The sequence below is a fragment of the Zootoca vivipara genome, chromosome 5 (genome assembly GCF_965207765.1).
Source record: "Zootoca vivipara chromosome 5, rZooViv2.hap1.1, whole genome shotgun sequence".
NCBI lineage: Eukaryota > Metazoa > Chordata > Lepidosauria > Squamata > Lacertidae > Zootoca > Zootoca vivipara.
In genome coordinates, this window is record NC_142588.1 from 17,588,977 (window position 1) to 17,604,739 (window position 15,763).

Genomic DNA, 15,763 nt, shown 5'->3' on the forward strand with positions numbered 1-15,763 from the left:
CCCTGCCAGAGTGCAATTTACAACTTGGCTAGCATTTTGAGAGCACGAGACACATTTGGGCTGGTGCTTTTGCTGCAGAAATAGTTAAGGAACTGCCTTGTAGAATCAGATCATTGTTCCATCTGCTGTGACTTGCAGCAGATTGTCTAGCATTTGACTAAGGTCTTTTCCTCATCTTGGTACTTGAAATACTTTAAGTGGAATTACGGAGGGTTGAATCTGGGTTTTATATATGAGAAGATTGTGCTCTGGAACTCCTTTCACATTTTCAATCTTGACAGTTGAGTTTGTTTGTTTTTCTACATAATAATGTACCTGGCTGAGCACCATCCTAAATATTGACACTCTCCTCACAATGTATCGTAATTCCTGAAGCAGTGGAATTTGTCACCGAGTTTAAAGTCTGTGACTGAATCAGTTCCTCCTGTAAATTGTTCCTAAGGTTATTACCGTACTGAGAGAGACAAAGGGACACAATATGAACTGTTCTACAAGAAGGCAGATGATATGGAGTACAGGCATGTCACACTGTTTCGTCCATTTGGGCCCCTAATGAAAGTGAAGAGTGAAACTGTTGACATCTCCAGGTCAATAATAAACATTATTGTTCCCCTTGCTGGAAGGACGGAGGTTTTTGCACAGTTCATGCAAAACTTCAGGTAAGTGCTTCAGAAACTAGGCCCTATACCAATCCTACGTAGTCATTTTCTGCAGTGGAAGGCAAATACAGTGAATCTTCCTATCAGCTATAATGCTTAGTGGTATTGTAGAAGACTGGTACTTCCAGTTTGGAGAAGCATCTTCTCAGTTTAAAATCTGAGATGCTTATTTGCCTCTGAAATATAGGCTAATGTGCAAAATGTGACCATAGATTCCTGGAGCATTTGGTACCTGATGTGCAATGGATTAAACACTAGCCACATCTCAAGAAGCAGTAATGGGAAGTAGGCACAAAGGATGAATGAACTGTGGCTGTTTGTCATTCATTTATAATGGACTTCACACCTATAAGCCTGGTATTCCCAATAGCGCAGTGACTTAGTGATTAATTTGGTCAGATTGGTGTCTAGGATGCAATAGGTAAATGTACAGTGGTACCCCGCAAGACAAATGCCTCGCACAACGGAAAAATCACAAAACGAAAGCGTGTTGCGATTTTTTTGGAGACTCGCAAAACGAAGTCGTCTATGGCTGTGCTTCGCAAGACGAAGCAGCCTCGCAATGGAAAGGGAAGGCGCCGGTGCCGCTTACCTTTAGGACTCCGCTGTCATGGCCGGGTGACGTCCATGGCCGCTGCTTCTGCCTCCTGCGGCGGCGCAGCGCTCATGGCGGCCTCCATGGCTCTGGCCTTGCCCACCTCAGCGGCCATGGCGGCCTCCGCAGCTCTTCCCCGGCGGGCTGGTGGGATCCGGCAGGAGCAGCAGCGGCGCTCGCCAGGCGGCCCTTGGCGGGAACAGCGGCAGCACCTGAAGGAGCGGAGGCTGCGGCGGGAGGAGACCCCTGGCCCTCCTCCTGCTTCCCCCTCCCCAGAGCCTTAAAGACTTCCGGCCGTGGCGGGTGAGTCGGTACCCTTTTTTTTTTTTTTTGGCGCTTCTTTTTTGCCCATAGGAATGCATTAATTAAATTTCAATGCATTCCTATGGGAAACCGCGCTTCACAAGACGAAATTATCGCAACACGAAACGACTCATGGAACGAATTTTGTCTTGCGAGGTACCACTGTATTTGTAAATAGAACAAATCTAGTATGCAATATTTGCTATTTTAAATTACAAAACCCCTTGTTAAGCTATTGCAATACCAAATACTTGTTTTGCTTCTCCAGGGATGTGTGCATTAACCAGGACAAGCGGATTCACCTCACAGTTGTATATTTTGGACATGAGGGGCTTTCTGATGTCAAGAGCATCTTAGAATCAGTTGCTAGGTGAGTTGAAAAAGTTCAAACTTTTGATTATGTAAAAAACAAAGCAGCAATTAGCTGTTTAAATTTGTCTTAATGAGGTGCTGATATAATGCTTCCCCCAGATAAGGCAAAGGGTTTTGATGACTGGCCGGGGTGAGTAGAAAACCTTCAGAGAAGCCCATGCAATGTTATCACTTTGCATTTTAGTGAGTGTGTAGCAAAGTTTTTATTTTATTTTTCTGAATTTATTTTTTAGCAAAATCAATATCCTACTGTTCCTTTATAAGAAAACACATTGCAACAAACAATAACAAACACAAATAAATGCAAAAAACTCACATAAGAATAAACAGCCTTTGTTTAAAAAAAAGGTAACAGAGGGGGAAAAGACCCCAAACTCAGAAGCAGCAGCAGCAGCAGCAGAAATAATCAATAGAATCAGCCATTGCCAAAAGCTTCTCAAAACAGCTGTTTCTTTATTTCCTATAGCTGTATACTGCATAGTACCAGAGCAGTCTCCAAGCAGTTTCTAAAAAGATGTCACCGCTAGAGGCGTTGAGGCATTTCTGGGGGAAACAGTTCACAATGACTGTGTTGGGGACGTCTTTGTTCTTTATATTCGCTGAATTCATGTAACTATTAGATAGCTTTTTTGAATAAAAATCCATGATAGCTCTAAGATTTGCTGATGTGGCAATTTTTTCTAAAGCATAAGAATATCCTATGCCAATAGGAGATTTTAAATGACAAAATAGAGGGATGCTGATAAGCAGTCAGAGACTTCCATATGTGCTTATGGTTCTGTGTTCAAAATACATCTACCTTGGTACACTAGTTTTTTTTGGGGGGGCAGTAATTTACAGCAAACTTATTGCAGGCAAGGTGTTTCAAGTTTTTCTTGAAACTATTGAATTTAGTGGTAGAAGTGAAATCTTGCTACCATCTTGATCCTATATATTTCTGTTTCATATCTGGGAGAAACTCTTTTTACCTGGAGAAACTAAAGATAAAGATATAGAAACTAAAGATAAAGATGTATTGACTTGCAAAGAAGGCATTAAGAATTCTAGAGCTCAAGTGCCACTACAGATAACTCTAATTTGTCACCTAGTTGCCCTTGCTTCTGACAGAATCCAACAGAAACATATTCCAATTGGCAGCATCCATAAGTGCAAAACCTATTCCATAAAAGAGATTTGTTTTAAAATAACCTTAATCGTATATACAATCTTGTATGCACTTACACTGTTGAATACTTACAACATTGAATGTTTGTTACCTTTTTTCCATGCTAAATATGTTAATTCAAATATATACAACTTACAGAATAAATTTCTAAATTAAACATAGTCGAACCTAACTTATTAAACTAAGAATATTGACTTCCCATCACCTCCCGAAGTATATCATCAATTCCACCAAGCGGTGGAATTTCCATTAATAAAACGACCTTAATGATAACTTCCATAAAAGAGATTGAGCCCAGGCTGTGTATGAAGCATAGTTTGCCAAGCTGAAGCTGACTTGTCATGAACGGAACATTTTAACATCACTATTTTCCTATGTCCCCACCCCCTTTTCTTTTCTCAGAGAGGCTAACTTTCATAATTACACCCTGGTTTCTTTGAATGAGGAATTCAATCGTGGTCGGGGACTAGATGTGGGTGCCAGAGCCTGGGAAAAAGGCGAGGTCTTGATGTTCTTCTGCGATGTTGATATTTATTTCACAGCCGAGTTCTTAAATAGCTGCCGCTTGAATGCTGAGCCAGGTATGTTCACACTAGGTTCCTAAAGTCAGCAGAGGCAGCCAAGGCTTCCGGAAAGTGGGAGGATTGCAAGTCCCACCAGCTCTACTCAATACTGCTTCTCAGTGCTCTTCCCATAGAAGTCTCTGCTATCATCCAGGATAGTTAAAAAGAATGAAATGGCTCAGAGGCAGGATTCCTCCACATAGCAGATCCTGGGGGAAAATTGGAATGTTGTCTCTTATGCATCAAGTGCATAGTTCCCACTCGCCACTATGAAAAGCATAACACCGTGATAGGGGTGGGCAGATAATTTGTTAGGGACTGGAAACTTGAGTATAAAACAAAGATGGGAACTGAGCTCCAAACAGTGGGGTGGCATAGGCTGCATGCAGAAGACCCCTCCACGCTCAACTCACAGCATCTTCCATTAGCACTGGAATGTCTCCTGTCCAGAACCAGAAAGTTGCTTCCACTCACGCAAACAGTTATGAGCTTGATGGACCAATGTTCTCACTTGGATTAAGCATTTTTCTATGTTCCTGCCATCTATCTTCTCTTGCCCAGCACTCCCACAGGCAGGGAACAACCCTACTGCGCATCTTTAAACTGGCACTGGCACCTCTTCATTAGATCCTACGTAATAAAAGAATTAAATCTTGGTCTCCCCAATCTTAGCGTGACACTCTAATAACTATCCACACCCTTCGCAAGAGCCACGTCTGGAATTGGGCCACAATTTACAACAATGGCAGAGACTCTTCCTTTTATTTCAGAGGGACGTTGAGGCTAGGAGTTGTGTGTCTTTCACATACTGGTGCTTGGCCCTTTTCAAAATCTCCAGTCAGGAATGATTTTGAACACTGTTGCTTTTAACTCCTCAGGTTATTTGATGCTCTCGTTCCAGACCCAAATATAATATTTGGCTGTGCATGCTTGGTTCCATTTCCCCTTTGTGCTGTGATTGATGCATAACATGGGTTCTTTGGGCAAAAGCTCTTAAGAGGCAAACTTATTTCTTTTGTTTTGCTTGTTAGATGGATTACTGTTTAATAAAAAGGTAGAGGAAATGTGCTGCTGCTTTTTTCTACCCTAAGATGTTCCATAAGGAATAACAAATCTCTCCTGTCTCTGTAGGGAAGAAAGTTTTCTATCCTGTGGTATTCAGCCTTTATAATCCTGCCATTGTCTATGCTAATCAAGATGTGCCACCCCCTGTGGAGCAGCAGTTGGTAAGTGACTGGAGTTTAAAGAAGCTTAAAAACCTTGTTCTCCATATTAACCATAGCGGCTTCAATGCAGTGTTTGATGGAAGAACTGTTTATCGTGGAAAGTAGGTCCTTTAAATTTAGCTCTGTTGAGCCTTCTCCATTAAGCAGAGAGGACAAGAGTCAGATCAAAAAAGAATTTTGAAATATTTAAAACACTGCATGGGATGATGAAAACTTATAAATTCAACACTAACTGAAACATAAAACAAATGTGCAAATGAGCACATTCATTTGCATGCTAGGGAGCATGTAAATCCTTACATGCTAAGTAGGGGAAACTAAAATGTGAAATAAATAGAGCAAATAAAGATTTCAGCAATTTACTCAAGAACAATCAATTTAGAAGAATTTGGAAATAAAAATAATTAACCAAACAGATACTAGTAAGTCTTAAATTGCATGCTCCTTAAATGTTCCATAGTCCAAACTAGTTAAAAGCTTCCTAAATTCCCAACTATTCATCCGTTTAACCTAAAGATAAAAAATGGAGAAGGAAGATTATAGCTTTATCCACGTATAGATTGGTGCTAATGCCAGTTATCCTCTTAATAATAATAATAATAATAATAATAATAATAATAATAATATTTTTTAAATTTTATTTATATCCCACCTGGGCTCAGAGCAGCTAACAACAAGTAAAAATAGCACAGTGTACATAAAATCACACAATTAATTAAAATACATTCTAAAATCAATTCAGAATCAAATTAATGGGAACCATTGGGCTAGAGTTCTATAAGGATTACAGATGGAGAGGGGGGGTCAGACTGTGCCTTGGCCAAAGGCCTGGCCGAACAGCTCCGTCTTGCAGGCCCTGCGGAAAGATGTCAAGTCCCGCAGGGCCCTAATCTCTTGTGACAGTGTTCCACCAGATCAGGGCCATGGCTGAAAAAGCCCTGGCTCTGATTGAGGCCAGCCTAACCTCCCTGTGACCCGGGATCTCCAAGTTGTTTTTATTTGAAGAACGTAAGGTCCTCCGTAGGACATACCAGGAGAGGTGGTCCCGTAGGTACGAGGGTCCTGGGCCGTATAGGGCTTTAAAGGTTAAAACCAGCACCTTAAACCTGATCCTGTACTCCAGAATTTACCCCACACTTTTCAGTAAAAATGACAATAATTCAGCAGCATCTACGAATGATGCATACAAACATCTTGCAAAGCTTGCAGAGCTTTGCGTTCAGTTTTTTTAAAAAACAAAACAAAAAAACTATCAGAGTCAGTGGTCAAAGGTGAACACTTCTACCACACCATTTGTGGAAAAATAAAACGGCATGTTCCAAATGATGCATGGTGTTTGCTTCATTAAAGAAGAAAACTGAGAAACATTAGATGAGGGCAAAACTTTTTCTGCGGAGTACGAGGTAGGCTAAGGTCCTATTCATGCTGCATGTAAAACTGTAGAGTAGGGAGCCTCCACAGCTATGGTCAAGGAAGCCTGCTAAAGCTAGGGATCACACAGAGAGTTCATAGAAGGCCAAGGAGAAAGCAAGGTCAGTGCCCTTGCCCTGCTTGTGTCAAGTTTCTACACGCAAGAAGCACGGCTGTTAGGGCTTAAAAAGAGGAATTGCGCTGTGTGTTTCTTTACACAGGGTGATTTGATTACTTTGCACCAACTTCTGGCTGCCAAATGTGCCTATGGAAGTGCCTCCAGCAGGATCCCAGGAGCATAAAGCCTTCAAACTGAGCTTTGCAAGGCTGAACCAACCCAGGATCCATTAAATCCTATGTTATCCCTGCTGCTGCATCAGGTGTGGCCTGGGCCCAACCAGCGCACCAGCTCCAGGCTGGCGTTGCAGTCGTTCTGCCACTGCTTCTTCATGAAGCTAGGCTGTGGGCGGGGCGAGTTAGGATTGCTTCCTTAGTCTCACTTCAACTTGAACTTGATGGGACGACAAACATGGAAATCCCAGCGAAAACACATCCAAGGCACATTATGACCATATGTTGTTATAGAGAAGTGGGTGGTCTACATACCATTTTGGGCAGTAAACTCGCGTTGCCTGTTATGCCTAGTTTTGCCTTGATGTCAAAGTTTTTTGTATGTTTTCACTAACACATGCATTTTTATGGGCACTTTGCCCCGGCGCATGCATTTTTGTACTTGCTGCTTGACTAGACAACTGCAAAATTCGAAGGACAGTTGTGTTTCGGTTCTCAGATTGTTTTGCAAACTGCCAATTAGGTACCTTTAAATGCAAATCGAATTGAAATTCTCCCCCATCCCTAGTGGGTGGTGAGTGAATTCTTTACTGGGATAATTAATTTCAGATCCTGTTTCTTCTCGAAATGCCTAAATATGCATACTTTTATAATTGTAGGTGCACAAAAAGGATTCTGGTTTTTGGAGGGATTTTGGTTTTGGGATGACTTGTCAGTATCGAACAGATTTCTTGGCTGTCGGTAAGATGCTTTGTTTTATTATTTTTGTCTTGGATTTTGTCAGATATCCTCTGTTTACTGATTTACATGGGAATGTTCCTTCCTGCTGGATATTCTGCACAAATACCCAGTTCAAGTGACTCTTGCTCTCACTAAGAAAGAGAAATTATTTCTTCCAGGAAGCTATTACCTGTATATTCCGGCGTATAAGACGACTGGGCGTATAAGACGACCCCCAACTTTTCCAGTTAAAATATAGAGTTTGGGATATACTCACTGTATAATAAATACGACCCGGCGTATAAGACGACCCCTGACTTTTGAGAAGATTTTCCTGGGTTAAAAAGTAGTCTTATACGCAGGAATATACTGTACTTTACATTATTTTCCCCTGGCCTTTCAGTATAAAGACACCCAGGGCATACTTAATTAAATCATGGTTCTTGAACTTTGTAGGAAAAAAATGTGTGTGTTATTCACCCATGCGATTTCTTACTCGAGCATTTAAAACTCTAGCACAAGCCTCACAGCTTAGTTTTGTCTATATATGTTGGCACCACCTTGTGGCTTAACTGAGTTTTGATATTGTGTAATAGCTTTATGTCTTACTTTAGTTACTGTACAATATTAACGCTGCTTTTAAAAAATGCAGTAGCACGGCACCAAGATTTTCTTCATATTTTTAATTAAGGCAAATTACTATTACTTCCTGTTTGTCTGTGGGCAGCCCAAGCCTAAATATGTGTGACTCTGCTACACCTCCTTGATTTTTTAGTTCCCTGTCCATGGAAGATGAGTATGTCCATAGTGCCATAGGATTAGGTTATCTAAAGAAGAGGAACAATTCCTAGGGAATGGGATAACTGGAGGAGACAAATAAAGCCAATTCAGTGGAACAAGAGTTTGGGTAGGGAGATCAGAAACAATTCCAAAGAAAAGGAGATAGGAAAAACCACTTTTGCTATAGAATTAATCAGTCTTGCTAATTTTGTGTATTCCCATGGATTGTTGTTTGGTTTTGGGGCCTTAGATAACTCTTGCTGATTTTTAAAGGAAACTTTTTATTACAAAATTTGACAATTGCTGACAAGGAATTGCTCTTTTGCCGTGTTCATATTATACATTTTTTTTGGCTTTTAAACAACTCATGTTTTTCTATAATCTGGACTTCTCAGTTTATTACTTGTATCTTCTTGTACACCTGTGCTAATTATTTTAGTATTTTTTTCTGACAGAAAGGGTGCATTTTATGCTGCTTCTGTTCTTTGTGCAGTATTGTGTTTAATACTGAATTTTATTCTTTTAATGCTTTTAATAAATAAACTAAATGATGAATTGCAATGACTAATATTTCTTTGCTTGCTTTAACTGCAGTTGAGGGTAGAGGAGATTGTTGAATGGGAAAGTGTATGTATCAATGGCAGTGCTTTCTTGTAAAATATGTGCTAGTGGAGATTGGGTGAGAACTCAACCTCTGCCTGTCCTGTATTTTCCATGGAAAAATGCAATATGATTTTGTGTGTGTGCGCGCACGTGCACTTTTTTCCTCCTAAAAAGTAAGAGGAAATGTCTGTGCATCTTATGGAGCAAATGCATGGTCCCTGGAGCCGAATTGCCCAGGGGTGAAAAGCAGATTGTGCTTTTTTTTAAAAAAAGAAAGAGCTAAAGGCTAACAAGAGGGAATGAGCAGGTTGAAAGGAACCCGTTCAGCAGCTGATTGCAAGAGATCAAGAAGGGAGATAAGAGAGCTAGCTCCCTTCCCAGCCCGTTGCGTAGGCCTCAGTTGTTGTCTGCAGAGGGAGACGTGTGACTGGCTGATTAGATTATCTGTCTGGAAACTGTAGAAATGGGTCCCTTTCCTAGAGAAGCTGCAGAACTGTGAGTCGAACCCCATAAAAACAGGATTTTTCCCTTTGCAAGGAAACTCAGCAACTTTGAGCTGATCCTAAAAAATGGAGCTTTCCCCCTTTGCAAAAAAGATGCACAAGTCTGAGCTGACACCCCCCCCCCAAACGGGGCTTTTCCCATTTGCAAAAGAAGCTTCCTCCTCAAATATTAAATGGGGGGCAAAGGCACCTAGGCCTCTAGGAGTTGGCTGCTATGCCTAGGACAATTCAAGAAAGCAAAATATTTTTGTTTTGTTTTCCTCCTCTAAAAACTAAGTGTGTCCTATGGTCAGGTGCGTCCTATGGAGTGAAAAATATGTGGTGTTTGTGTGTGTTCGTAGCTTCCCTTAATGAATCTGGAAATAATTCCCTTTCAGGAATAAATTTTTATATGATATCAGAACCTGATTACTAGCGTGTGTGTAGCTATAGCTTTTTTGCAGAGCTTATAGGCAATTGTTAGCTTATATCAGGGATGGGGAAGACGTGGTTCTCCAGAGATTGTTAATCCCTTTCCATTGGCTGAGGTTGGTGGGAACTGGAGTCAAACAAACTTTGGAGGGTTATGGGTTCCCCATTTTTTGGCTTTCATCTATCTTTAAGTTACAAGAGTTCTCGGACTTCATTTTTTGCCATCTTCATGTTTAAAAATGGTGAATAACTGCTAAAGAATTAGCAGCATGATGGCTGCACTCATTATGCAGATTTTTCATGATTTCTGGTGGATCTAGGTTCTGGAAGCTGTTCACGACTGAGGACAACAGTTGAATAATTCCAACTAAAATATAAGATGTGATCATCTTTGTTAAACAGGTTGCCCTTCTCCATTAGTGATTACATACATAAAATTTTGTTGACTCCTAGGTGATTAGAATCTGAAGCTCTTCTGACAAGGACTTGCCCTTTATTACGTAACTTGCAACTTGAGATCTCGGCTTTTGATGATCTTTTAGCCTTGTGAGTCCTGCTGGTTTATATTGCTTGGAGATGTATGATCTTGAAAATGAATGTATCTTCTCTACACCTCTGCTCGTGAAGTAATTTGATTACGACATTTCTGATTCCTGTCTCTGATTTATTGCAGGGGGGTTTGACTTGGAAGTCAAAGGCTGGGGTGGAGAAGATGTCCACCTTTATCGAAAGTACTTGCATGGAGATCTAATTGTGGCCAGGACCCCAGTCCCTGGCCTCTTTCATCTCTGGCATGAGAAGCATTGTGCCGATGAACTGACTCCGGAGCAATATCGCATGTGCATTCAGTCTAAAGCCATGAATGAGGCTTCTCACTCTCACCTTGGGATGCTGGTGTTCAGAGAGGAGATTGAGACCCACCTGCGTAAGCAGGCGTACAGGACTAACAGTGAAGCAATAGGTTAAAACGATCCTCAGTGCAACCCTAAGACTCTTGAGCTGCTATGAACCAGCATCGTTCTGAAGCCTTAATTATAACTCAGCTAAAAAAATAAAAATAAATGCAGTGCCTCTCTCTTGCTGAAGATGATTTCAAAGATCTTTCTCTGGCCAGCTGTTACCTACACATTGCACCAGATCAGGCACTTGAGTGAAAGGAAGCATTTCAGTTTGCTTTTAACATGTCTAACTGCATGGGAAGGGGGGGTTGTGGGAAAGGGAACAAGAACAGAGTATATTAACTTTTCTGCATCTAGATTTTTCTTTTAACATTTTCATTTTTTCAGATTTGCATTATGTGGGAATAAGAGTCCCAACTGAATGAAAAACTGCCTTCTCCACTGTCTATCATTATTCTGTGCTGCTTGCTTCACTGTAGGTTTTTTTTTAAAGAAAGGGACACTATAAGTACGTATGCATTCCGTGGGAAGAATAAAGCCCTGAGGCAAGAGCCTGTGGAGAATTATATGCAAAAAAACAAAACAAAACCATGGTATGTTGTGCAGCCAGAATCTCTGAATTCGCCTTATTAACCATCAGGTACATAAATCAACTTGCAAAAAAAATGTATTTAAGGTATTTAAAAGAAAGGACATTGAACAGTTTACAATAATATTGCATTGCTGTTCTTTATTGGATTGTAAATGAATTGAGCTTGTATGCTGTCTGCTTATCCTAGCTACTGGCCAAATAATAATTATTTTTTGCATGTTTTGGGATGTAGAAAGAAATGCTGTCTTGAACATAAGCAGTTCATTTCACTGCCTCGTTATTACACTTCTGATATCCTTTGTTCTTCAGGTGAGTGTTGAAGTCTGTGTCACTTGGGAGAGGGGACAGGAGAAAAGACAGCAATCACTTGCTAACTTGGGGCTGTTTTATTTTACTTTTGGCACTGGGCACAATAATGTCTCCTGCTCAGGCCCCATTGAAACGAACAAGAGTTGCAGAAAAGCAGAGCTGTGCTTTTGTGCAGTCTCTTATCCGTTTCGAATGGGGTCTGCGACAGGAACACTGGCAGCATTGTGCCAATTGAATTCGTGGGCAATGAAAATAATACAGCTTTTAGCTCTGAAAGACTATGTACTGTTTGAAAATAGTTCTGGACACTGATCTTTTTAAAAAACATGTAATTTGCCTTTATAACATTGTGAAGAACAATGTAACTTGTCTGAAGTGGAGAGAATGTAATGCAAGTTGGCTTGCTGTTGTCTTCTCTTTATAATTAAATTGAATACTACTGTGTTTTTAATATAGGACTGGTTTCTTGTTTTGAGGTCATGAAGCAATGTGCTACAGCCCTAAAGTGAGTTGTGAATGCATATAGTGTAGTGTGGCCAGCAAAAAAGAAAGCAAATGTCATGTACTTCCAAAGATACAAGTTATGACTGTAGATTGAAGATGATGGGATCTTTTCTGTGAGGAATCGGATGCATAGAAATCCAGTTGCATGAGAAATCAAGTGCATAGCTTCTATTACATGGGATGCTGCAAAGAACAGTCACAACAGGGTTTGTTTATTTTTTAAATCAAATTGGCATCTGATATGGGTGCTGTTTTTCCTGCCCATTTCAAATAAAGAAGAATAATGGATTGAAGATGGAGTTGGGAAGCCACCCTTATTGGTTAACTATCTACACTTTGCTCCCGCTATAGCTGAACTGATTTCATTCTTCGATACCTTCACAGGCTGATACCATATCTGTCTTTTCGGACAAGGGTAAAGAGCTATATCAATGCTATGAGTTCCTGGCTTTGTTTTCCAAGAATGCCCCCACATTCCAACAACCTTTCACCAGCGTAATAGCAATACTCTTTCTTTGCTTTTAATTTCACATTTTGTAATGTTCAATGTGTCATTCTGGAAGTTGAATAAGAAATGTCCAACCAAATGAACTTTCAGTCACACAAGTGCCAATCCGTAGAAGAAATTTCCCAACACCAGATTCTTTAATCTGTTAGAGAACTGCCTTGCAATTCAGTATCTGGGAAAATGGCCAGCAAGACAGAAGATGGAAGATGAACTGCTTTAAGAACATAAGAGACCAGCTGGATCAGACCAATAACATGTTTGCTCCAGAACAAATGATGTTAGTAAAACAATGGAGGAGGTGGCTTTTCAGCACAGGAACTGCACTGAGAATCTTGGGCAGTAAGCCCAGATTGAAAAATCTACAATAGGGGTAGGGGTCCCTGCAGCAGAAAACATCCAGGCCCTGTTATTGTCGCTGTATGTCTTCCTTGCAGCTAATAGTTTGGGAGCCATGGGGGAGGGGGCTCTTGCGTTGATGAATTGATGTGGGGCTAATGTATACACCTAAAAAATTTTTAAAGGAAAAAAGAAAAACATTGGGAGAGCCAACTGCAGAACTCCCACATAACTTGCTGTTTGATCCCTTTGGCAAGGATCCATATTTAGGCTCATGTATTGCAATAGCCTGTGGAATTTGACTTTTGCTTGGCTGACTCCCCCACCCTCATGCTGCATCATAAACTGCTTTTGAAACTTCCCTTCCTTTGCTGTGGAGCATTTAGCAAGAAGGAAGCTGAGAATAACAAGTGTAAAAAATCCCAGGGCTGATTCCACTTTGTAGGTCCTGTGAAGCTCGCCATATTCTCAAGCTTATTCTGCTTGTGAGGTACCTGGTGTTCCCTTCACTATACCAAAGTAAGGGAAATTTAAATAATATATTGTATTTTTTGAAATAATATTTTATCCCACTTAGGTTTTTTAAAATTTCTTTTTGTTATCTGTTTTAAAACTGTTATTTCTATGGTGGATTGAATTTTATTTACACTTTTGCACACCACCCAGAATAGTTTTAATGAAGGGTGTCTAAGCAATAATTTCAAATAGTCTCATTATAGGGTTGAAGCCATAGCAGCCTACATAATACATCAGTTTGATCTTGACCGCTCAGCAGTTCTCAAAGTCCAGCACTGAATGTGTAGAGCAAACCTGATTATCGTGGGGAGCTTTTTGTGCCAGCTACCAAAGGCCCACAATCTGCTTCCATGGAAGTAAAATTGTAATGCTTGAACTTGTATTTGCTGTGCATTTTTTGGTGTTGCTCATACCTGTCCTTTTGGTTTCACAGCTGGATAACTTGTGAATTGTTAATCTCCTATGAGAGAGATTAGGATTCCTAAATGAATTCAGTTTCCTTTAACAAATGCAACCCCAAGCAAATACTCTTAAAAAAAAAAGCTTTTCCTAGGGAAGAACTCTTATCTCCCATGCTGTGTTTTATTGTGGGATTAATTACAACTTTTATGAGAAGGCGTCTTGACTTGTCTCTACTCATTGAGAAATAGAACAAGACCCTGTTTGTTCAGTGTTAATCAAAAGTAAATTGCATGGTATGCAAGGATCAAACTGTCTCGTTTCTGTCACTGTTCATCAGCAAATAAATGGCCAGTGTTTAAATTCCCCTTTTTGTCAAATTGTAAAGCATCAACACAGCCTGTCTGGCTTGTTCTGACGTACCTAGTAGACAATTGAAAGCATATATTCACATCTTTTTTCTAAAAGTGGGAAACAATAACTTCCCAGAGAAGAGACTTGGTCAAAGTTGTAGTATCCTAAATAAGGTCATTCTACAGATTTAGTTGGCAAGATTGAATCTTAGGGCAAACTGTTCTGTGAATAAGTCCTCCTGGACCAGGAATAACTGAGGGTGATTTTGCTCAAGTGAACTAGATTCTTATTCTGACTCCTAGACAAAAAAAGCAACTGTTCAGCGGAGCTGTCTAGACTAGAGAAACTAGCAAATTTACTGAAATACACAAGAGCGCAACTTGCAGTCAAGGTCTAGTTATCAGAGTGCTCTTGTAAGAAAGGAACCAACAGAGTTGCTTTCTTTTTCCCAGGGAAGAAACATTTAAAAGGTAAAGGAAAGTAGCAATTTGATTAGGTTACTGTAGGCTGTTCCAAAGAAGAGAGCTGTAGAGGGAATTGAGAGGTGATATTATGACAAGTCAGAAAGAGGCTACAAGTTGGCAGGGGGGAAGAATGGGGGTTGCAGCCATGGAAGCTGGCAGGAGATACAGTTGTACCATTCCTTAAGTTTTGTCTGAAACACAGGGAGGGGCAGCAAAGCTGCTTACCATCAGGTTAAATAAAAAATAGAAAAAGCAGGACACTTTATGCAGCCTTGGAAAGACTTTATGAGGTAGATGCCAAGATTGCCCAAACCCAGGAAGTAAGAAATCTTGTTTGGACTAAGCGGCAAAACAAATTCAACCTGAGTCCAACACCAACCAGACCTTGCAAAAATAAGCTGCCGCTACTCCCTGTTGTTAGGAGTCCCCCAGACCTTACTGGATGCTCCTGCAGATAATTCATACTTCTAGAGCAGGGATTCCCAAATTTGGGTTTTCAGCTGCTGCTGAAGTACAACTCTCATCATCCCCAGCTAGCAGGACCCAGTGGTCAGGGATGATGGGAATTGTTGTCCCAAAACACCTGGAGTCCCAAGTTTGGGAAACCCTGTTCTAGAGAATGACCTAAGAACTGCATCAGAATTTCCCAACCAACCAGAAGCTCAGCTGACCCTAACTTTCCAGGACTTCAGTAAGTGCATTCTCACAGATCCACAATTGCTGTGAATCAAGGAGGCAGCCAAACTGACCTTGAGCTCACAGCCATCACTGACGAGCACACACAGGTGCACTCAATCCATGATCTCGTCCTTGTTAGTAAGAGCTTCCTTTCTCACCAGAGCTCAATTAACTGGTTACTCAGAAGCCTATAGAAACAAAAGTTTGGTCAAGGCCTAAGCAGAAGAAAGGCTTTTCTTGACAGCAGAGACCACTAGATGTAAAAGTACAGAAAAAGAGCCCTCAAAGGCAGGTTTCCAGAGTCAACCAGACTACGCTTATCCCAGAAATGCCTCTTCTTGAATCACCATTGCCTAAAACAGGTAGGCAACCTTTTCTCTGGTGAGGGCTGCATTCTATTGAGAGTAATCTGGTCTGGTGGGGGAAACACCCCTTCTCCCTGCCTTTTGCCCTCTTTGCCACCCATGAAATTAGGCCAGGGGTCCCCAAACTAAGGCCCGGGGGCCGGATGCAGCCCAATCACCTTCTAAATCTGGCCCGCGGACGGTCCGGAAATCAGCATGTTTTTACATGAGTAGAATGTGTCCTTTTATTTAAAATGCA

The 15,763-nt window shown here is 40.8% G+C and overlaps 1 protein-coding gene across 2 annotated transcripts in view; it reads left to right on the forward strand.

The window, feature by feature from the left end:
* CSGALNACT2 (chondroitin sulfate N-acetylgalactosaminyltransferase 2) overlaps positions 1–11,852 on the forward strand; it is a 32,951-nt gene extending 21,099 nt beyond the window's left edge. For both annotated transcript variants that reach the window (XM_035138113.3, XM_035138112.3), the window contains exons 3-8: positions 443–659; positions 1,826–1,927; positions 3,497–3,675; positions 4,789–4,883; positions 7,244–7,325; positions 10,275–11,852. In XM_035138113.3, coding sequence (XP_034994004.1) covers positions 443–659; positions 1,826–1,927; positions 3,497–3,675; positions 4,789–4,883; positions 7,244–7,325; positions 10,275–10,567 — 968 coding nt within the window. In that variant the 3' untranslated portion in view covers positions 10,568–11,852. The remainder of the gene's footprint in view (positions 1–442; positions 660–1,825; positions 1,928–3,496; positions 3,676–4,788; positions 4,884–7,243; positions 7,326–10,274) is intronic.
* The last annotated feature ends 3,911 nt before the right edge of the window (positions 11,853–15,763 follow it).